Source organism: Hermetia illucens, chromosome 1 (assembly GCF_905115235.1).
Source record: "Hermetia illucens chromosome 1, iHerIll2.2.curated.20191125, whole genome shotgun sequence".
Lineage (NCBI taxonomy): Eukaryota > Metazoa > Arthropoda > Insecta > Diptera > Stratiomyidae > Hermetia > Hermetia illucens.
Genome location: NC_051849.1, coordinates 44,771,340 through 44,794,973, shown reverse-complemented (window position 1 = coordinate 44,794,973; position 23,634 = coordinate 44,771,340). Strand labels below are relative to the sequence as shown.

Here is a 23,634-nt window from a genome sequence, read left to right as displayed (position 1 = left end):
GACAAGTAGATGCCTTATCGCGCATCCTTTTTAATTTGGCACCATCCTCTTTAAGTTCACCCAACTACTGGCCTAGACTGACGATATCGACATCATAGTAACAACAACCAGAGATGTACAAACTTCCTTCATCCAGATCGAACAGGCGGCGATCAGCACGAAATCTTGGCCTGCACATTAATGAAATATATGGTGGTAACGTCAGCATCAAAAGTCAAAGAAGCAATAGCATCAAATGGCACTAGCCAAACGGAAACAATAAATATAGGAAATTACAACTTTGAGACCATTGATAATTTCTGTCGAAAGCCTTCGCGAAACCGATGGAAAGCAGGTGGTGCGAAGATCTAAACTCTTTGCACTGTTCTTAGGTGTTGATGTGACCAACGCAGGAAGATCTAGAGCAGAAACCAGCCTACTCTCTGTCAATCAAGTTTTACCAATCCACTATTTCAGGATGGCAGATGACTAAAACTTGTTTCTGTTCTCTTCTGCATTCTTCATATAATCATGGGTAACGAATCTTTCCTAGAAACTCAACAATTGCAGTTCAGACATGGACAAATAGTAAATAATACACATTTCTTTTATGATTCACTCTCATCATATGTTCTCAAACATATATTTGATTTACATTCAGCATACAATACTTCAAATTCATCATTTTAATGTCACTAGATTTGCGCTGCTTAACATATACTTTGCAAATAGAAGGGAAATATATTTGTAAATGTGTCTCCGAAAGAAAATTGCATTGTTTTTACGGATATGTCCGTAATATTAATTCAATGGAGAATATACACCGATCTGGACATTGCATGTTCTAAAATAGTCTAAATTCGACCAGCTCTTTGTGTATTTCCATCGTAGAACAATTCAATGTAGCGCGCACCCATTTGCTCCTTGTGTTTTCGCATAGCTTGTATTGCATCGTCAGCTGATCGGAAGTAGACATCTGCCGTTCCACTATGCAGTCCTTTCTTGTTGTAAATTATCTCAATGTTGATGGGGACAAGTGGCGCGAAGAACTAAAGATATAAATTGCAAATGCACGAGTATCGTCATTAATTGAATTGAACATTTTACATATACTATTTAAGTGGTTTTTCTAAATTGATGGGACTTACGTCATTGATATCATTTTCATATGAATAATACGGCAATCCACGCATGTGAATACAATATGGACCATTTCCACTAAAATTTTGATTCCCTCCGAAGCCTTGATTTCTTCCAAAGTTACTTCCTCCAAATCCGCCGTTGTTTCCACCAAATCCGCTGTTATTTCCTCCGAATCCACCGCTATTTCCTCCGAATCCGCTATTATTTCCTCCAAATCCGCCACTATTTCCTCCGAATCCACCGCTATTTCCCGTAAAATTATTACCGAATCCTCCTCCACCACGCCCGTTCCGGTTCATGCCGAAGTCCGAATTATTGTTTCCGAAATTGCTGAAACCCCCTCCATTGTTGAAACCACCCCCACTATTTCCTCGAAAATCGCTAGACCAATCTGAAATTATTCAAGTTATGAATCGCCTATCGTTGTTAAGGTCCAAATATAACATACTTCCTCCATCACCTCCGCGTCTATTACGAATTGGGCCACCGACACTACCACTGGCTCTGCCTGCTTGACGTCCTCCGAATTTATCATAAGGGCCAGGGCGAGTCCCTAATGCTCGCCTCATATCGCCCGGAGTGCTTCGGAAAATTTCAATGTACCTAGAAATGTTAATTCAAAATTATAGAAGGAACTGGAAAACCTTCAAACGTTATAGGTGGAGTTATCGATTGTCATGTACGTACATATTGATTGAAACAATTTTGAATAAGAATCACTGAACCTGTTTCACGTCAACTTATTTTGCATTCTTTCAATTTTTGCATCTCTTCTCTCAGATTCGAGAGCAGTTACGGATAATTGGCTATAAATTCATCATTTGGAAGATTGGATGTTATTTCTCCTGTCTTCACCATTTTTAAAAGGAAATAAATTAAATATTGAGATATTTGGGCAATAGCAGTTGCTTTCTGGATAATCAGCAGTTTCTAAATCGAACATTATAATCTGGTTGATATTATTTTAGCAGTTCATTCATGCCTGCCATACAAAAATAAAAAATCTAAAAGTTCAGAATATGGAACTAGTAATTTTTTCCCAATATTTCAGTCCCAAAAACAGCTCCATTTTGAAGTGATATAAAAATAGCTTCGCAGATTTAGATAAACCCCTTACCTCATACGAAAAAAGAAAACTAGAAATATATCAGGGCAAAAGCATCCAATTAAACTAAATCAATGCCGACTACGCTAACTAGAACATTAATGCTCTCTAGGAAACGTTTGTAAAATCGAAGACAATTTCAGCAGCGGACTGAAGCATTGGATGCAAACTACTGCAATCGCGATTCGAATTTTCCGATATCGCGGACAATCGAGCCATAATTCTGTTAACACAACTTATCTTCGCGACTTTCCCCAATATAGGGGGATTAAGATGTAGCTTGGGGTGTAGGTTTCAAGATACAAGGAATTTTGTGCATGACTCTAAGGGACGGAGATGTTAAAAGAATCCGATTTATCTTCCTGACCCTGGCTAGTAAAGAGCCATGCAAGTGCGTATATATCATATTTCAGTCGAGTTTCACTTTGGAACTAGCGGATCTTCATGGTCAAATTTTGCCCCTTTTCAATTTTTGGGGATAGTTCTAGTGGCTGACCCAAGGAGAAGCAAATCAAATGTCTAGGGAACACGTATTGTCATTAAGTAATCGAGTGGCAGCTACCTGCCACGTGGCCCTTGTGTTCATGTATTGCTGTATCAATGGCGTCTAGATAGTTCCCCCATCGCATGTGGCAAGTCATAAACAACTGTGCTCATAACCACGTGGTCGCACACCAATGCACTGCATCACATGCACCGCACTAACACCAGAATTAATGCGCGGGATTTTTCTCGTGCACCTACCGAAGAACATGTGGAACGATTTTTTCCACCATACAATTTCAAGCAATGCAACAGCAGACGAATCTTTTGTGTGTAGCCTTCTCGAGTTGACCGCAGGCAGTTCTTTCGATTATTCTGGTAATTTACTACGTGTGGCCCACGAATTTATACGTACTTCAATGGTCCATTCCCATGAATGTGATCTGTATTCAAATTTGTTTGGTGTTATCCCTGACATAGCTACCTACTGGATTAAAGTAAAATCTCGGTCATCGATATTATTTCTTCTCGTTGTCGGTGACATTCTTGATGCTGCTTCGAAGAAGGATATGAAGAGCTTCAATGAACCATGGGGTGTTTCTACAAACACTTTGATTACGGTCATATCTGGTTACTCTCCTACCAAGTAATGAACTTTGGTTGTAAAATCTTAGATAATATTTTTAAAATTGGAAACAACTAATAATCGTTGAGTCAGATCAGGAGAATTCAGAAGGCAACTTATCTAATTTAAGCTTTTAGCAATGAATGCGCCATCGCATTATCAATTACGAGAAACACACTTTCTGCTTTATCATGTGCGGCCATTTCCTGATAATTGGAAGCAAACCTTTGTAACTTAGTTGTAAGATGTCGTTCTCGTATATAATGAGAGTCGGAGAACATCAAGTGCGGTGCTACAACCAACAAAAACAACACTACCAAGTTAGACAGATTGATCGACGCACCCGTTTTTCTGCCCCTTAATGCAGGTAGGAAGAGTGCGATGTCCAATTCGACTCAGACCCTTCACTTTGTTGGTGGTAATTTTCTATTCGACTATGGTTATCTACCTTCCCAAAATTTGAACAAGAACCATGACTCGATGAAAGAGCGAACAATTAGCATAATGAAGGTGTTTTTGGAAAAATATCATGGTCCATTGATGTCCTCCCCCTGACAAGGCAACAAGGAAATCGTCGCTGATAACACGGAGACATAGCATCGGCGACAGAATGCAACCATGTTGGACTTCCCTTTAAATATCAAATTCAAGCCTGGAGAATTTTTTTGGAATCTTGATTGCCACTCCCTCGGAAAGATCTCAGATTCCCAGAATAAATGGATGAGTGGAAGTAACAACTCTGCAGAAATTTCAGTAGTCGCCCTACGAGAAAGCGCGGACACAATACGTAAGCGACCATCAAGTGATGATCTCGCTCAAGACTGATACCAGCGTTTCTCTTATTTCGCACGTCGTCAGTTGAAACCCACATAAGGCCGAACAATGTGCCGCGTTGCAAAAAGTCACAAACACATATCATATTGACTGATATCGATTCCCTGGACATATATAATCTCGTCTAGCGGATCCGGCGCCGAATTCACGCTTGTTTGCGAGAAGTTTCGCAGTATACAATAGCACAAGAGGAAGGAGGGAGAAAACCACATTAGAAGGCTTATTTTCACGTATTTTTTTTTGTGGGAAGTAAACAATTCAATCAAATTTGGATATTTCATTTGTTATATTTCGGCCAACTTTTGAGATCAGGAGTCTCAACTAGAGTTCTCCAACTGCGAGACATGTGGCGACTCCAATTTTGACTTGAGACCAAACAAGTTTTCATTTTACATTAATAACTTATTTTCTAAGAATATGAACTTCAATTCAAGTGAAAACAAAATCAAAAAATTGGCAGCTTTTGATCACTTTTTTCATGAACGAATAACAACTAAAAATAAAATTTCATCCCAAATGTTAGTTTATATTCTTCATAATTTTCTAAAGAGCCATTTCTACAAATTTGATAATAATCGGTGTTACTTTTTGGGTTAGAATTCTCACAAATGTGAAAAACGTCAATTTGAGAAAAACAGTCCCCTTTGAGATATGAAAATATTTCTCATTCTTAATTGCAAACAAAATATAATTACAACAAATAAAAACGCACTCCTAGAAAAGGCTGACGCCAAGTAATTATAAATATGCATAGCAATACAAGATTACATAAGGACATAAATTTATTAGTTCCTTGGCGTTCGCGCATGAGTCTGTAGCCGATAATCACAGGGTTTTACGCTCATAATATCTAAATATTCTGGGATAGCTAAGCCAACGAAATATGCAATGAAAAAAATCTGTTCTGAAAACCTTCTAATATAGTTTCCTTCTTAAAGCCCCCCTGCATCGCTGGAGCTTCCGTCATCGAAACATATTGTTATTGAAAACGTGAAAAAATGTACAGATAAACACTAAATTGAATACCGCTGGAGAACACACGAGTAAATCAACATCACCGAAGACTGAGAACTTCAGGAAATTGGTCGCCTAAAGACTGGCTAAAGCTTCTGTTGAATCTGGATGAATTTATACAGGGAGAAGCACCAAACAAGAGAACATATTTTTCCCCTAAAACAATGAACAAACAAGTTCCGAATCGGAAATATGAAAGGTTTTGTGATGTTTCTTACATAATAAAATTTGTTCGCATGATGCTTCCATTTGCATATACAAGGTGGTGCAAAAGTTTGTAGATCTTTCTTTTATTTTTTTATACAGTCCACAATTCACCGTCCGAAATTTACGCACAAATTTTTCAGATCTATCGCCGAAATAGCCTCCCACTTGTCCTATATTTATTCAATAAAGTGCTGCTCATTTTTGAGTCTGGGCACCGTAAACAAATTTTCCTTCAACCACCATAAATTTTCTGTGTGTTTCAAGCCAGGTTGATGTGTATAAACATTCGCAAATTTGCTTGTAAATAACTTTGTGAGTTAACAAAATTATTAATATCCATCCTGCACCAAACTCGCCTCCTCTCTGTCCATAGATTAATAGATATTATTAAGGATACTTTCCCCTATAGTATTCTCCATTAAGGAACGCTTTTTCCTTGGTAAAGTATAGTCGACGTTTTCCATGATTGTTCACTTCATCAACTATCGCTCGTCATCAAGCCAAAGTTTTAAAGCTTTTGTCAAAATAACAGATGATCGTCGATATTCTTTGCGGAAAACAAAGGCTTCACACGATGGCTATACACCTTTCACCCATTTGGTTGATCAATACAGTTCGTTTCGACACTTCTTACCAAGCCCAATGGATCTGTTCAACCGTTTCGTTACTGTTCGCGTGCTAGGTTATGATTTATTTTTGGACAAGGTTCGGATATTTCCTTCGCTTCTGCGGAAAGCACCGCTCGTCCATTATTTCTCTCCCTATTCTTCACAAGGAAAATCCATTTTTATGATGTTTTTGTGGACCCTCATTATTTTAGAGATATGGCCGTTGCTGCAGCTAAGCCAAGGCAACCTTTGAATATCAACTCGTCTTGGGATTCGGGTATTCACCATTCAAAGATTTCACTTTGTTAAGCGCAAGATTTATAGACTTAATGGTGTTTTACAAAACAATGGCGAAAATCGCGGTGCTTGATATCGTCAACACCATCTTAAACTAACGAATGTGATTTTGTGTAGTTTTCAGAAGAGCAAAAAAACTGATGAATTTCATTTTTTATAAGAATGCAGGATATTTTTTCTATTTACAATTAATTATACGCCACGTCACATGGGGTTCCATTCTAGTCCTGTGTTGTTATTTTAATATTAATTATTTATTAACAATGTAATCATATTATTTCACATTCGTTAAGATGATGTCGACGAAATCTTATTGAAAATATATCCGTTTTGAGCCCTACTTTTACTTTCTTGGGGACAATACCTGAAGCTGTTGATAAAGTACCTAAGTGGCAGCACATCTGTATATTTTCTTAGAGACTACATGCAAGTCATCTTCAGATTTTCTAAAGTGTTTTTCCGGGACATTCGTTCAGGTAATTTTTTGACGTAGGAGTCTACAAATGTTTGTGCCAACTTGTAGTTCGAGGTGTATATGCATTAAATTCGTCGGACGGATATGATGCTGACATTTTATATCTTAGGCTACAATCGTTTCACTCAAAAGAGGCAACGTTGACCTTATATAACTTTGTTAAAAATAGCAGGATTTCCACCAAACTTCCCAGGATCATGCTATAGCGTATATTATTGCAGAATTTTACTGTTTAAGAATAAGCTTGTTGAGGTAAATTTCAATATATAATAAACGGTATTATTAACTTCCGCGTCCGGATAGCTGAGTGGTTAGAGCACAAAGCTGTCGTACGGAAGGTCGCGGTTCAAATCTCACTGGTGGAAGTGGGATTTGTATCATGATTTGACGCCGGATACCAGTCGACTCAGCTGTGAATGAGTACCTAGTCAGTCAGGGTAATAATCTCGGGCGAGCGTAATGCTGACGACATTGCCTCCTACAGTGTACTGTGGTGTACCGTTGCGGTCTTGAATGAAGTGCTCTAACACACTTCAAGGCCCTGATCCAATATGGATTGTTGCGCCAACGATTATTATTATAATTAACTTTATTTGAGCAGATATCAATATGGGTGTATTTCGTGACCTAGATATCATATACAGACATAATCATATTTTAAAAAAAAATATTTTGGTTGGGTAACTTCTGAGAATGGCTCATTAAAATAAGTGGTCGCTTTCTAACTCTCTAGCTCTACTCTTTTACATTAATATGAAAATCCAGACCTGTTTCGCAAAGTACTAATTGAGACACTTAATTTTATATCTTATATTTGATATTCTATATGGCTATATTTGGAGCCCGCCTTAGAATCGATGTAAAACATCCAAACAAAAATCAGGAACACGTTACACTTGCAAACTGCTCATCAAATTTCGTAGTAATGAATGTAACCGTTTCTGAGGAAAATGCGAATGAAAAATAAATAGGCAGACCGACGGACAGACAGTAAACCAATTTTATTGCGTGTCTAGAATAGGAGACACACCTCCAATATTTTTCTTAAAATTGAATGAAATGAATGAGTTTGAAAAATCAAATCTTTTTTTATACAGCGATAGCCGAACAGAGAAAATTTTAGATGAGGTGAAATATAGCATAAGTTCTCTCTACGCACATGTGATTGCATAAATAATAAAAATCATTGCATAAATAATAAGTCAGAAGCAATAAAAAGTTTTTTTTTTTTGTATTGGAGGACAAGTAAATTATTTTTTATTATGCACACAACAACCCAGATGCTCCCTTCTTCAGTGTGTTTGTCATAACAAGTAAATCATTTACTTCTAAAATCAGGTGGAAAAACTACGAATCAAAATCAATTTACATTTAATTCAAACAATCGTATAAAAAAATTTCTTGAAAATTATGAATTCTTGTGGAAATTCTCATTAAAAACCTCATTTGTACGTATACCTCTCGAATCGTGGAAGCACTTTAGTCAACTAAACCTGATATGAATAAATTGAAGGCTTAATGTACCGCATACCAACCAACATGACGAATCGTACACAATGATGAAGTTATAGCCATTTATCAGATATTTCGAAATTCCTCGCAATTGTATTGTTTCCGCATAAATGATTTGCCCGCTCACATTTATCGAATGAACAAGAGAGAAAAACTTCAAATTCAATGGTCTCCTCCATTGAAAGCTTTTCTTCCAATTAACTACTTTTTAGTTTGATTCAAACAAACACCAAACACTGGCCAGTAGCCCCATTTTTAACGAAATCTAGACTACCTTAAGCAAACATATGTACTTACGAAGCTTTCTATTTTTCTATATTTTTCTTTAGAATTAAATTGGATTTTAGTTAAAGTAAAAATAAATTACCAACCCACCTGTGCCCAATCTTTTCACGATTTCGATCTAAGGCTTTTCGTGCATCCAACTCAGTTTCAAATTGAACATATGCCTCCCCAGTAGCACGCCCCCTCCGGTCCGTAATAATAACGATTCCCTCCCGCTCGTGTCTGATATTCAACCCTGCCCACAATATATTATTTTTTCCTTTATACATTTGTAATTGCTTCCTGTTTCGATTGTCTTTTAACAATCGTTTGGTATTTCTTTTGTAAATATACTTGAAAAATTTCTTTGGTTTGCAAATGGAAATATATAATTGAATTACGAGCACCTCAGGTGCAGAATGAGGAAAAATTCAAAAGAAATTCATCTTTCATATCGATTTTTGTGATTGCTCTCAACAAAACTTACCCTCGAAGAAGTCTTCAATCATGTCTTCGTCGACGGAATATGGTAGTCCACGTAACTTCACAACTCTTCCCGCCCTTTTGGGTTTTTTCATTGTAAAAGCTAGCTCTTCGGCGGTTGCCTTAAATACTTTAATTACAGAATAGCATTAGAATTTGATCACCTTTAAAGTAAATGAATTTACTTTCAATATAACGATGACCAATGTTCTCCTTATCGTGTTTGAACGCTTCTTCCACATCTTGCTCGCTTTCCAATTGGACGAACGCTTCACCAGTATTTTTGCTATCCGAACGGTTCTTGGCAATATGAATTCCCTTCTCGCCATTTGCAATGTTTACACCCTTAAGGAAGTCGATGATATCCTGATTCGTTACACTCCACGGGAGGCCTCGCAGGCGAATGAATATTTGCCCTGATCTATCAACATCATCGCCGTCCTCTTCATCACCATCCTCATCGGGTTCTTGTTTGCAGTCATCACCGTTTTCATCTCCATTTTCGTTTTCTTCTTCGTTGTTTTCCTGTTCGTCTTCTTCTCCGCCACTGTTTTCTTGCTCTTCTTGTGGTTCGTACTTTATGTCTTCACTCATCTGGAAAAAATAATCGTGTTAATAACAGATATAGGAATTAAGTAGGTGTGCCAAATTAAATATTCAATTACTCTAGATGTAAAGCTAAAAAAAGTGGTTTGTAAAAACTATTTTCCATTCTGCTAGAGACATGTCATGAACATCGAATTAAATCAACATCACCATTGGGCGCTAGCACAGGCTTGCATCATCACAAAACCCGCTCCCAGTCCAACAACTGTTTGCAATGAAATCGCGCGAAAACTTCACTTGGGTGTTTAAGAAAAAACAATTTGGAGCACGAAAAATAATTCACTTGACACTGCCACATGCTAAATCGAAGATGTATCACGTTTGAGTGACCGTATCTGCACAGGGTCATCGGGTACTTTAGCTTAAAACACAATATCAAATGAAGAATTTCGTCGGTGTACGAGCTAGATACCCGTAGTCGTGTTGACCAGAAGGCGAAAACGGCAGTGGATGGGTCACATGAGGAAAAGTGACAATTCCATTGTAGACTATGTCATGCAATGACATGGGAGCTCGAAATGGAAATTTCAATGAAAAAAAGAACCGATAATATGGGAATTCATATAAAACCCAGATTACTTTTACCAACCCAATCACCAAGCCTAAGTTACAATAGATTTGTGTTTATCTAAACGATGAAAAAAACCGAAATTCGCCTGTTAATCAAACACTGTTTTTTAATGGAAAAAAATACCATTCAAGTTGAAAAATGACTAAAAAAGTGTTACCTAGAAAAGTGCTCGCCGAAAGTACCCATTTACCGATGGTATGCGAATTTTAAGTATGCTCTGAGGAAATCTAAATTCATCATTATTCTCGGGAGAGCGAATCAAGCGAATGGAGATGAAAAAGCGAAAACCTCTCTGCTTTGGGACATCCACGGAATTTTGCTTTTGGACTTTCTTCCAGGCCAGGCGGTCAACAGTGACTACTATATTGAATTATTAGATTGATTGGATGACGTAATTAAGCAGAAAAGGCCCCACATCGCCATAACCACCAGATCTAGTCCCATCTGACTTCTAGTTGCACGCAGACCTCAAAAGGAAGCTCCAGAGAACGAGGTTTGCCTTCGATGGTGGGCATGGAGGTTTTCAGTCTTACCAGCACAGGATTGGGAAAGCCCGATTTCCTGATTATGTGTTCTGCAATGGAGTGGCGGACGACACTGAACACACCTTTTTCTCTTGCGAAAGTTGGAACGGCTTTCGTCAGAAGCTTTATGCAGACACAGGGAAGCTTTCTCCAGCCAACATTGTTAGAAAGATGCTGAAGAGCGCTGGTAGCTGGAGTCATGTTGCACATTATGTTCGGGCTCTTCTTACTGCGAAGGAAATTGAACTCGACCGGCGAAGAGACCGGTTATGAAAGGGATTTCCTGAGTTGAAGACTCCCAAAGCCGGAAGAACGGGAGGGCTAGGCCGAAGTAACGTGTCAAACGGTTCCAGGCTAGTTCTCTGATGACAGGGAAGTGTTTAACTGGTAGTCTGCAGCGCACTGTTGCGGGAGTCCAACACTTGGTGCGTAAACACATTCACCTACCCTACTCCCAAAAAAGAAAAAAAAAACTCTCGCCACAGCATTGTGTCCATAACTTTTACGTTTGGACCTGTAAATCAATTGGCATTGGTTTCATTTCTCGCATTTGTAGAATAGAAAATATGTCTGAGGTAAACTGGCATTTCCGTTTTGACACCTTCCATTTCGGGAACGTTATGCTTGTAATATATATTATAAAAACATTATAATTAATAAATGAGGATTTCAAATTCGTTTTTTTCAGGGGATATGATAATTAGGCAGGATAAACTACTATTTCGCCTGAAAAGAGCATGTATGCTGTTACTTTCTAGCGCGGAGTCCATTGTTGGTTACTTGTTCGAAATTTGTGTTCATCTAAAAACCCAAAATATTCGTACATATTACAGACGTAGATATTATGCTCATCTTAAGCAAACAAACATTGTCTATTACCGAAGACTGTATATAAATTGATTGTACCCATATTTCCGATTTACTTCGTGTACAAAACCATACATATGGTACGTATAAACGTATATTGACCACCGCTGGTTTAATGTGCAAATATATTTATCTGAATTAGGCACATCCCAAAGCTTCATTAACAAATACATACATTTACGAGCAGTTGATATTGATATATAAATGATTAAAAAACTAAAACGAAATGCTTCCCTGCCACCCTCCATTCATGTAAGCTCACTTTGTATGGTATTCACAAATTGATATGTTATGATGACATCATACACGTTTTAGAATGCAGGAATTCAAATAAAATGTGAAAGTTTCACAGTCTATAATTTTGTTAATAATAGTTGGATTTCCTTCAAACTTTCCAGAGTTATGCCTTATGCCACTGCCAACTTCTAGCATGCATTTAAGGGGGGTTCCCGGCTAAATTTCTAAACTATGCTAATACACTGTTATTAATTTTATTTGTGCAAGTATCGAAACGGGTTGTATTTTGAGGTCTAGATTTCGTTTAGATAAATCGCTGTGATTTTTTTCAAATTTTTCGGTTGGATAGGTTCTGAGAACCCTTTTTGGAGGTCATATTTTGAGCCCTCACTCCCTCTACATTTCACTCGATGTCAAATCTGGGGTCAGTTTCGAAAAGTTCAGATTGAGCCCTTTCATTATGATACCCCACATAGCCATATTCTGTGAAAAAAAAAATTTACACCCTCCTTCTGCATGTATGGGGAGCACGTTTGTTTATAAGACAAAGACGGAAGTCGCCAATCTTAACGTTACCGAGCGTACTGTAAAAAGAGAATCAAAGGATTTGAATTTTACGTGTGTATTTGAAACAAAACCTTATCAATATCGATCCAACGTCTGTTATACGAGGTTTACTTCGAAACGGCTGGAGCTATCGTCATGGAATTTAGTGAGAATATGTGGTCTGTATGACATCATTTTTTTGTTGGCTTTGAGGGGGGCTCCCCATATATGCTAAAGGGGGGAGCACAGAATTTACAGAATATGAAAGAACTCAATTAGAAATGGTCTCGAGAGTGATCTTTCTGCTTTTATCTGGCCTCGCATATTGGTCAGGGTCAGTCTCAGTCTTCATTTCGTCAGGGTACCGAATTCTGTCGCGACCTTGTACAGTTTTACCCTGGATATGGTATCATGGGCGGCCGTCAAGTCGATGAACAGATAGCCGTAACCCAACAGTTTTTCCACCGCTTGCCGCGTAGAGAAAATCTTATCTGTTGCCTCTTTGGTATGGGCCAATGATGCTATGGGCGCCTGGGGCTATCCGGCCTAGCAAGATAGAGGAGAATATTTTATAGATAGTACTTAGCAACGTGATACCTCTATAATTGCTGGGAGATATCCTTTTTATGTATGAGACAGATAATGCTGTCCCATACCTTGAGCACAAGTTAATGAACCACTTGGTGTAACTGGTCGCCTCCATATTTAACTAACTCGGCTGTAATTCCATCGGCTCCTGGCGACTTAAGATTTTTAAACCGATGAATTGCATGGACTATTTCTACTATATTAGGTGGCGGCAGTATTTGTCCGTCGTCTTCAGTTGACGGGACTTCCAACTCGCCGATGTTCTGATTGTTCAGTAGCTCATCAAACCCATCGCTCCAATATGCCCATTCTGTCGGAAATCAGATTTCCCTCTTTGTCTCGGCAGGATGAGCATCGAAGTATATAAGGTTTCATCCTGCTGACTTGTTGGTAAAATTTGCGCGCCTGGTGCGATTGCTCCCTGTACTTTTCTAGTTCACAGACTTGTTAGCTCTCCTAGGCTTTCTTTTTCCGTCTGTGAAGTCGCTTCTACGCTCGATGAAGTTCGTGATAAGTCTCTGCGCGTGCCCACGTTCTTTGAGAATGCAACATTACTCGGTATGCGGCATTCTTCCGTTCCGTTACTGGCTTACATTCATCGTCAAACCAACCGTTCTGACTTTTCTTGCGGCTGGGGCCAAGTATCTTTGTGACCGTATCAATGATAACGTTCTCCAGGTGAATGGAAAGATCATTTGTTGATGCTTCATCTCTAGGAAATCTGATAGCTGCGGTTATTGCGGCATCCATTTCCCTCTTATAGGTGTCGCGGAGGGCTGTGTTGTGAATGACTTCAGAGGGGATTCTGGGTGTTGTTATTCGAGTTCGGAGCACCATGCCAACGAGATAGTGATCCAAGTCTATATTGTTCCCCCTATATGCTCTGACATTCATTAAGGCTGAGAGGTGGCGGCGTTCGATCAACACGTGGTCAATTTGGTTGAAAGTGGTCCCGCCTGGAGAGACCAACGTATGTTTATGAACCGCTTTCCGCACAAACCAGGTACTTCCAATAACCATTTCGTATGACATTGCTAATTGAATAATCCGTTATCATTTATATTTTGATGTAAACTATGGGGCCCAACGTATCGCCTAAATACAGGCTCGACCCCATTTGGGTATTAAAATCCCCAAGTATGATTTCGATATCATATCTGGGACAGACTTCGAGGGTTCGCTCAATTGCCTCTCCTCTGTAGGGGCGTGAATGTTTATGAGGCTTATATTTTCAAAGCCGATAACAGCAGATTTCATTTTTAGCTGACTAAGGAATCTACTCCGAGCACATGGTTAACTGGATGGCCACTGTAATAAATGGTAGAGAGGCTCTTCTCCAGGAAACCGGTCCCTGTCCAGCGCATCTCTTACAACGCTGTTACATGTCTTATATTGGAACAGGGTATCGGCTAGCTGCTCAGCAGCATTGCTATTCCGTTGTCGTTGCCGGTTTCGTCGTTTTGAAATCCATCCTGTCCGAGGCTCCTTCCGTGGCTTCGTAACTTTGGTTTTCCATGTAGGGTTGTCAGCCCTATATTCATATTCACAGAAAATAAGTTGGTGAGGCAAAATTAAAAACTTTTTGGTTTCAGATAAAAATTGGAGTTGCTACACGTCACGCAGTTGGAGAGCTCCAGTTACAACCTTCAATTTTAATTTGGAGGAATTTGACTAATATAATATCCAAATTTGTTTGAAATACGAATTCTTCCCACTAAAAAAAATTCAAAAAAGTTCCTGAAAAAAGTCTTCTAATGTGATTTGCCCCCTTAAGTCACTTATGGAGCTGTCTTCTTATGAGTGCTCTTTGGCGCGAAGATGATATTCTTGGCTAGTAAGTGTATCGTAATCGCCCCCAGAGCCAGCCGTTATGACGACTGCAAAGGTAATCCCCGTTGCCCAATCTTCTAAGGAACATAAAACCATTCACAAGCCCAAGGGAGATGGTTGCTTGCCAAAACAAGTCAAGAGGCATGGTGAGATTATTTTCTAACCGAATTTCTCGCCAGGTATAGATAGAGATTATCAGTGTTATCGGCACAAGTATGGGAAGACATGATACCCTGACTGTTCTGCAATGAGATGGCCTGTTTTTCTTGTGGAAGGCGGGATAGGATTCGTCAGAAGCTCTTTGCAGATACAGTAGAGCTCTCTCCGGAGAGCATGTCAGAGAGATGCTAAGGATTGCTTGTCAATGGAGTCATGTTGCGCATTAGGTTCGGGTTTTTATTCTCCGCCTCTTCCGTCCCCTTAGTAGTTAAGTTTCCTGACTCGAAGGCTGCCCGAAGTAATGTGTCAAACGATTGCAGACTAGCTCTCTGACGAGATGTTTAGTTCGTAATCCAATGGCTCAGTGTTGTAGACAGATAGATCAACCCTACCCAAAGAATACGGCCAGGAAGTAAGCTTCCGATTTTCCGACTTGTTCTCGATTAGCGTAAAACTATTATTAGGCGCACAGATGTCCTATTCAATACTGACTAAGATATGGTTAGGGTGATCATCAACATTAGCGATAATATTTCTCGGGGGAAGAAATCACCTCAAGTGATTTATGCTGTCATTCAAAAACTTCAAATTTATGTCAATTTTCGTTGTTCACTGAAGCAATTGGATCTAACATAGTTTTGAATGAAGACTATATATATCAAGCCTTTTGATGCAAAAGTAAAAATGTCAATAAATAAAGAGGTGACCAACCTGCTACTAAGAATGGTACGACATGGAATCCCTTTTCGAAAGAACTCGAAATGGAAATTCCTCCAGAACAATATGGCGTGAAATAGATGCAAACTGGAAACACCTCGGAAGACCCCGGAGAACATTGAAACGCATAACCAAAACCATCCACCGAAGGTTCGAATTTAGTGGAATATTCCTCAACGAATAATTCATACAATTCTTATTCCTACGCTGTCACTCATTCATTGCAATCAAGAGGACGTATAGGACCTTCGATTAGTGTGATGAAAACTGTGTAAGGAATGGAAGCTTGAAAAGTCACGAACGTTGTCAATTCCAAGCCTTTTTAAAAATAAAATGATGCAATAAGTATCAACTTATCTATTGGCATTATACAAGGCGAACGCGGGATATCATATTGCCTGTTTTCCACACTTTGATGACGCCTGGCTCTGATAATGCAATCAAATCTGCCCCAAGGGAGCCATATTTATTTTCATCGCGTATTTTGCACCCGCGAAAACACCGGTATATTATGCAATTTTATACGTAAGAAGTTGAAACTTACATTGTATTCCCTCTTGTTTATGTCGCCCACAAATTTGGAGTTTTAATCACGTCCGGCAATAACACTTTCCACGCGATAAGTACTTTGCTAATCGAAAATTCGCCGAAACTGCCGAAGTAGCTGCAGGAAGCCGAATGTCAACCACTAAAAGATCTCTTGGCAGCTTTCTTACAAGAATGGTGTGCTGGGAAGTAATTTCATTTGAGATAAGAAATGTAACCTTTTTCTGTCAAATGAAGTGGAGTTGACTCTTTCAAACGTCAGTCATATGTTCCCGGCATGTGGATCTTTCCTTATTAGATTAGTAAATTGACTCAGTGATTGACTACAAAGAATTCTAGAAACATGGACAACAGCCAACCTTCTTGCAGCAGCAGTACCAGTTCAAATGGAGCGCAAAACGGAGAAATGAAAAAGTTGAGTGTATTATGTCTTCACGGTTATCGGCAGAATGCTAAAACCTTTAATTCGAAAACGGGTTCATTTCGTAAATGCGTGAAAAAATACGCCGACTTTGTGTATACTACAGCGCCCCATAAAGCACCCCCTCTGAACGAACCCGAAGGAGGATCTCAGGAAGGCGGTGACGATGACGGTGAGGGTCAGCGCAGCTGGTGGTTCAATAAAAGTGACGGAACCTTCAAGGGTACGAATCAAGATGGACCAGCCTATGGCTTTGAGGAGAGCTTGAAACATGTCGAAAAAGTGTGGCGTGAAGAAGGACCTTTCCAAGGGCTACTTGGTTTCTCTCAAGGAGCATGTTTTGCTGGGCTAATATGCTTGCTAAGTGCGAAATCGAGTAAGTATGTAAAACATGTAAGATGTTTTTAAAAACGTTTAAAACATAGTGCCCATAGAAAATGGCAACACCCCCTATTTTTCAAGAAGTCATAAAATAATAAAACGATCCCCAAAAGGTGTAGAATGATCGTACTACAATACATTTTCCTAAGTAATTAATGCAGGTTTTCCGGTGTAACATAACAAGTAATTAGAGAAAATTAAATTTCGCGTAGGTAGCACTGTGAGTTAGGGCTTGAGAATACACTCAAAGTGTTCTCTGCTTGTCGTAAAAGGCGACTAAAAGGGATAGACATGTATGGGCTAGCAACCTGTTAATTCCGGAATTTTACTGCTACCGAAATTCGGATTCGCTTCGCATGCAACTCGAGCGAGAATTCTAACGATATAAACTGAACATTATGGAATCTTTTCATCATCACTAACGGTGTAACAACCGGTATCCGGTCTAGGCCTGCCTTAATAAGGAACTGTAGACACCCCGGTCCACCAAGGTCCACCAATTCGATATCGCTAAAAGCTGTCTGACGTCCTACGCCATCGCTCCATCTCAGGCATGGTCTGTTTCGTCTTCTTTTTCTACCCTTGTAGACTTTCCGGGCTGGATCATTCTCATCCATACGGATTAAGTGACCCGCCCACCGTAACCTATTGAGTCGGATTTTATCCACAACCGGACGGTCATGGTATCACTCATAGATTTCGTCGTTATGTAGGCTACGGAATCGTCCATCCTCATATAGGGGACCAACAATTCTTCGGAGGATTCTTCACTCGAACCCGGCCAAGAGTTCGAAATTTTTTTGCTAAGAACCCAGGTTTCCGAGGAATATATGAGGACTGGCAAGATCATTGTCTTGTATAGTAAGAGCTTTGACCATAAGGTGAGACGTTTCGAGCGAAACAATTTCTGTAAGCTGAAATAGGCTCTGTTGACAGCCAACGACCGTGCTCGGATTGGTTGTGGTTTTCGACCCTAGACAGAAATTTTGAACGGTCTCAAAGTTGTAGCCTCCTATTTTTATTATTTTCGTTTGATAAGTGCGATTCGATGTTGTTCGTTCTTTGGTTTTTGGCGCTGACGTTGCCACCATGTATTTCATCTTGCATTCATTAATGTGCAGCCTGAGATCTCGCGCCGCCTGCTCGATCTGGATGAAGGTAGACTGCACATCTCAGGTTGTTCTTCCCATAATGTCAATATCGTCAGCGTAGGCTGGTAGTTGGGTTGACTAGAAGAGGATGATGCTTCTTTCATTTACGTCTGCATCGCGAATCACTTTCTCCAGGGCCTGTTTGAAGAGGACGCATGATAGACCGTTGTTGATATCGAATGGTCTCGAGAGTGATCCTGCTCGTACATTGGTCAGGGTCAGCCTAGTCAGTCTTATTAATTTCGTCGGGATAACGAATTCTCTCATGGCCGTGTACCGTTTTACCCTGGCTATGTAGTCATAGGCGTCTTTAAAGTCGATGAAAATATGGTGCAATTGATGGCCATATTCCTACAGTTTTTCCATGGCTTACCGCAGAGAGAAAATCTGATCTGTTGCTGATTTGCCTGGAATGAAGCCTCTTTAGTATGGGCCAATGATGTTCTAGGCATAAGGGGCTATTCGGCTTAGCAAGATAGCGGAGAATATCCTTTAGATGGTACTTAGCAACGAGATACCTCGAAACTACTGCATTGCGTGATATCCCCACCCCTCGTTGCTGGTCGTCAGGCATTGATTCATATCCCACACCTTAAGCATGGTTGATGAACCACTTGGTATTGATGGTCGCCTCCATGTTTAACTAATTCGGTTGTAATTCCATTGGCTCCTGGCGACTTATGGTTTTTGAGCCGATGAATTGCACGGACTGTTTCTTCTATACTTGGTGGTGGCAGTATTTTTCCGTCGTCTTCACTTGGGGGGACGAGTTCACAGACCTTTTGGTTCTCCCAGGCTTCCTTTTTCCGTCTGTGAAATCGCTTCTCCGCTCACCGTGATAAGTCTCCGCGCCTGCCCGCGTGCTTTTGTTGCTTGTTAACATTCATCGTCAAACCATCCGTTCCGACCCCTTTTGCGGCTTGGGCCAAGTATGTTTGAGGCCGTATTTATGATAACGTCCCTCAGGTGATTATGAAGATCAATTGTTGATGATTCACCTTCAGCATATCTGTTGACTGTGGCTATTACGCCATCCATTTCCCCTTGTAGGTGTTGCGAAGAACTGTGCTGTGGATGGCTTCAGTGTTAACCCTCAATTGATTGTCAGAGGGATTCTGGGTGGTGTTGTTATTCGAGAAGATCGGAGCACCATGCCAACGGAATAGTGATCAGAGTCTATATTGCCCCCCCCCCCCCCCTATCATCACCCTTTTCATCAAGGCTGAGAAGTGACAGCGCTCAATCAACACGTGATCAATTTGGTTGAAAGTGGTACCGTTTGGAGCGGCCCCCGTTTGTTTGTGGATCGCTTTCCGCGCAAACCAGGTACTTCCAACAACTATTTCGTGTGACGCTGCTAATTGAATAATCCGCAGTTCGTTATCATTTGTATTTTGATGTAAGCCATGGGAGCCAATGTGTCGCCTGAATCCGGGCTCCGCCCCTACTTGACTGTTAAAATCGTTATCGGGTTCGTCATTCTGTAGTCAATCCAGTCCGAGGCTCCTTTTGTGGCTTCGTAACATGTCGTTTTCCGTGTAGGGTTGTCAACCCTACCCAATCGCCAACCTGGAGGACCAGTTGGTGCAATTTGCCCCGTTTTTAGGCGCGGGAGTTTCACGAATCTAGGGGTCCCGGTGGTTGAGAACTCGAAAATTTTAGGTATATTGTGGATTTTTTTCCATCATAAAAATAAAAAAAACCATATTTCAGTTTTCAGGCCTATTATTACATTAATTTTAAATACATTTTTTTTTTTTAAATTACAAAAAAAAAATTTTTTATTATAAAAATGCCGCTGAAGTTGATCCTCTCGGAAAATAGAACCTGGACGATGTTAATCATTTTTGCTCTTCTATTTATCTGGAAAATAAAAACCAAAAAAAAAGATATTAATCGGTATGAGTGTAGTTAAGTCTGGGACTAAAAAAAAGAAGAAATTGAAAATTGACAAAATGACGCGTTTTTGAAAAAGAAGTTGTAAAAATTGTTTTTTACCAGTTACTTGATTAAAAGAGACGAAATTATTAGAATAAAAAAATGATTCTAGCCTCGGACATAGCCATTCATGTTGTGAATAACATATTTCGGTTGATTACTTTTTTTTTCTTTCTATAACATCATGACAAAAAAAGTAGTTTTGAGATAAATGATTTTGAAGTTTTAGATGTAGATATTTTCAAAAGTTTTAAGAAATTTCGAATGCTTACAGTTAATCAGCGATTCTAGCACCATATAAAATTCTTTCTAAATGCTGACAAAAAGTTGGAATTCTAAAATTTTGTAAAATTTGTTGTATTTTCAACAATATATCGACTACCGTTGGAAGATCTTCTATGTGCTTTAAAAGATGGTCTTGAAGTTTTTTACATATATTTTATGATATGTTTTTTGAAAATGTTAGATGCTGCTTACCGAACATGAAAAGTTATTTTGATCAACTCAGGTAAACAACATATGAACCGCAGTATATCTAACAGGCAGTACCCACTCTAAAATGCCCCGACTTGCGAATGTGTTGCAGAGCTTATCTGAACACATCAGAGACGCTAAACAAGGACAAGGCATAATTTTCGTCAAATCATATTGGTAAGACAGAGATCGGTGAGTTTTTGCTATCCTGGTACTACTGCCGTGTTCACCCATATAGCAAAAAGTAGTTTCACGTATTGACTTATACATAGGCAAAAACTTGTCCGGGCGGTATGTCAAACACAGCTGATCCGATTTTCGTTATATCTTGATCATGCTCAAGGGCAAAACAATTTGAAATCGTGCCTACCGGTTCTGATTTAATTTTTTGGGCGACAAGGGGGAGTGTGATAGCTGTCTAGTATGTACCTGTGATATGAACGTTACTATTACTTCAGGGGACTATACAGGTATACATTTTTCGGAGGAGGACCGGGACAGCTGCCGGTTCATTGGTGAGAGTTAGCCTCGTCAGTCTTTTCAATTTCGTTGAGATACCGAATTCTCTCATGGCTGTGTACAGTTTTACCCTGACTATGCTGTCCTAGGCGGCTTTAAAGTCGATGAAAAGATGGTGCAACTTATGGCCATATTCCAGCAGTTTTTCTATCGTTTGCCGCAGAGGGAAAATCTGATCTGTTGCTGATTTACCTGGAGTGAAGCCTCTTTGGTATGGGCCAATGATGTCCTGGGCGTATGGGGCTATCCGATAGAGGAGAATATCTTATAGATGGTACTCAGCAACGTAATACCTCTATAATTGCTGCATTGCGTGATATCCCCCTTTTTATGTATGAGATAGATAATGCCTCGTTGCCAGTCATCAGGCATTGATTCGCTGTCCCATACTTTGAGCATTGATAAACCACTTGGTGTAATTGGTCGCCTCCATATTTAACCAATTCGGCTGTAATTCCATTGGCTCCTGTCGACTTATAATTTTTAAGCCGATCAATTGCACGGACTGTTTCTTCTTTGCTTGGTGGTGGCAGCATTTGTCCGTCGTCTTCAGTTGGCGTGACCTCCAACTGGTCGATATTTTGGTTGTTGAGCAGTTCATCAAAATACTTAACCCTTCTATCCAATATGCCCATTCTGTCGGAAATCAGATTTCCCTCTTTGTCTCGGCAGGATGAACATCGAGGTGTATAAGGCTTCATCCTGCTGAATTGTTGATAAAACTTGAAAAAATGATTTCTGGAAAAAGTGCAGCAATCAAGAAGTAGTAGATTTCGATTGCTGAAGATATAAACGAAAATAGTCTTTTTTGCAAGTGCTTACTAAACCGCAGTTTAGTGCTAAAAAGAGATAGGAGATGGCAGAAAGCATATCAACGAAAACTGATTAGAGTCAACGTGGCTGGGTGAAACAAGTTGAAGTCTTCAATAACAGAGAGAAATAATGGTTTTCAGCGAAAATAAATTAAATAACTGTCGATTATATAGGAAACAAGCGGCTACGGATTACAGGGGATTTTTTCACAAGTTGGTTGATTGGTGGGGAAAAGAATATGATAGGTAAAATTCAATCAAAGACCCATGGGAATCGTTTGAACTTCTAAATGCATTATCAGAAACGTAGGTTAAAAAAAAAGTTCTGTAATTCTGGAAAATAACAAATTTCAGGTCGTACTCAAAATGCCCCCCCCCACAAAAATTACAAATTGTTGCAAACTTTTCTTGAAATTTGAGTGGGATTATTTTCAACGGTACTGCACCGTGTCCAAATTGAAGACGATCCCTGATAGTTAATATTCTTGATGAACCTCCTGAACATGTTTGCCAAATTGCAAGAAATCAGAGCGACAGTTAGAATAATACAATAAATACAATAAAAATGCCTAGTAGAGAAGAAATCAACCAATCATTCGCTAAGTTGCAAATAATACACAAAAGTAACCGATTATCTTAAAAATTTAGAAATTATACATATATGCACGTACATTGAGATTTTCAAGTTCATAAGGGGCTGTTCTAGTGTCAAACGCGCAAGGATACCGTTCGACGCACGGTTCGAAATATGTTTATAAAACTAATAGAAAAGTAGATATCAACATAATATTTTATACAGTTATTCTTGAGCGTATTATCTATCAAATTATGTTGAAAGAAGAAAATTGGAGGGAAAATTTGGTAACACTAAAATAGCCAGAGAGAGACTAGAAGGAAAACATTTTAGAGACATTTTACTGTATATAAAAATCTGAGGTACATCCTAGTTTTTGCTCTTTCAACTTATCTTTGAATATCTTTATAACTTTTTTCCAACTGGAATAACAATAAAATTTAAACTTAAATGGAGCATAAATAGCTAAAACCAAATATTCTTTACTTTCAGTGACATCGATCAAACCGCAGTTTGTTATCCTAGCGGCCGGATTTAAATCTGGTAGTCTATCTCATAAGAACATTTACGAAGAAACGCCTACAATACCAAGTCTTCACATTTTTGGTGAAAGTGATAACATAATTCCAGGTCCAATGAGTGAAGCCCTAGCTCAGCATTTTAGTGATCCTCTCATTTTGACCCATCCAGGTGGGCACTTTTTACCTGCTTCAGCTCCACAGAAGGAAGTATATGTGAACTTTTTCCAAGATCAACTTGAAGAGTATTTAGAAAATGAAACTTTAAAAGAGGCTGAAGAAAACGAAGCGAGTGAAGTGCAAAGCAAATAGGAAATTTTTATTTGATTAAGAAATGAAACATAAAATATATTTAATTGTTTTTTATTTAGAACGATCGTATTAGAAGAAAAGACATGATACCGATATAACAGAAAGAAAGGTTTGGCTTAAATATGATTAGTAAGGGCAACTTTTTAAATAAAAATCGATTTTTGAGAAATTCTAAGAGCCTGATCTTAAGTGATCTAATAAGCGGGTAGAATGACGATCCGGATCGAATAGGACCAAGCTACCCCAAATTCTTTAAAAACAGTAAATATTGTGTAATGTGAAAATGCACAGGCACCTTAATGTAACGCTACTTA

General features: G+C 39.2%; 2 protein-coding genes across 2 annotated transcripts; one reads left to right on the top strand and one right to left on the bottom strand.

Annotated features, from left to right (window-relative positions):
• Positions 1-581: 581 nt before the first annotated feature.
• LOC119646657 (heterogeneous nuclear ribonucleoprotein F-like) lies at positions 582-16,365 on the bottom strand. The gene is made up of 7 exons (XM_038047187.1): positions 16,219-16,365; positions 9,215-9,623; positions 9,034-9,159; positions 8,658-8,802; positions 1,571-1,725; positions 1,128-1,513; positions 582-1,028 (listed from the first exon to the last, which is right to left on the bottom strand). Exons 2-7 carry the CDS (start codon positions 9,621-9,623, stop codon positions 834-836), a joined length of 1,416 nt encoding a protein of 471 aa, XP_037903115.1. The 5' UTR covers positions 16,219-16,365; the 3' UTR covers positions 582-833.
• A 54-nt stretch (positions 16,366-16,419) lies between these two features.
• On the top strand, positions 16,420-23,359 carry LOC119646659 (esterase AAEL000016). Its single transcript, XM_038047189.1, has 2 exons — positions 16,420-17,017; positions 22,983-23,359. The coding sequence occupies exons 1-2, from the start codon at positions 16,564-16,566 to the stop codon at positions 23,318-23,320; spliced, it is 792 nt and encodes a 263-aa protein (XP_037903117.1). The 5' UTR covers positions 16,420-16,563; the 3' UTR covers positions 23,321-23,359.
• The last annotated feature ends 275 nt before the right edge of the window (positions 23,360-23,634 follow it).

What these genes read in the sequence shown, in the direction of transcription:
- LOC119646659 (XM_038047189.1), top strand. Translation starts at nt 16,564, where the DNA reads ATGGACAACAGCCAACCTTCTTGCAGCAGCAGTACCAGTTCAAATGGA. An exon ending in CTTGCTAAGTGCGAAATCGA is followed by an intron (nt 17,018 to 22,982) that starts GTAAGTATGTAA and finishes CTTTACTTTCAG; the next exon opens with TGACATCGATCAAACCGCAG.
- LOC119646657 (XM_038047187.1), bottom strand. Translation starts at nt 9,623, where the DNA reads ATGAGTGAAGACATAAAGTACGAACCACAAGAAGAGCAAGAAAACAGT. An exon ending in ACGCGGAGGTGATGGAGGAA is followed by an intron (nt 1,514 to 1,570) that starts GTATGTTATATT and finishes GAATAATTTCAG; the next exon opens with ATTGGTCTAGCGATTTTCGA. An exon ending in ATGAAAATGATATCAATGAC is followed by an intron (nt 1,029 to 1,127) that starts GTAAGTCCCATC and finishes TTATATCTTTAG; the next exon opens with TTCTTCGCGCCACTTGTCCC.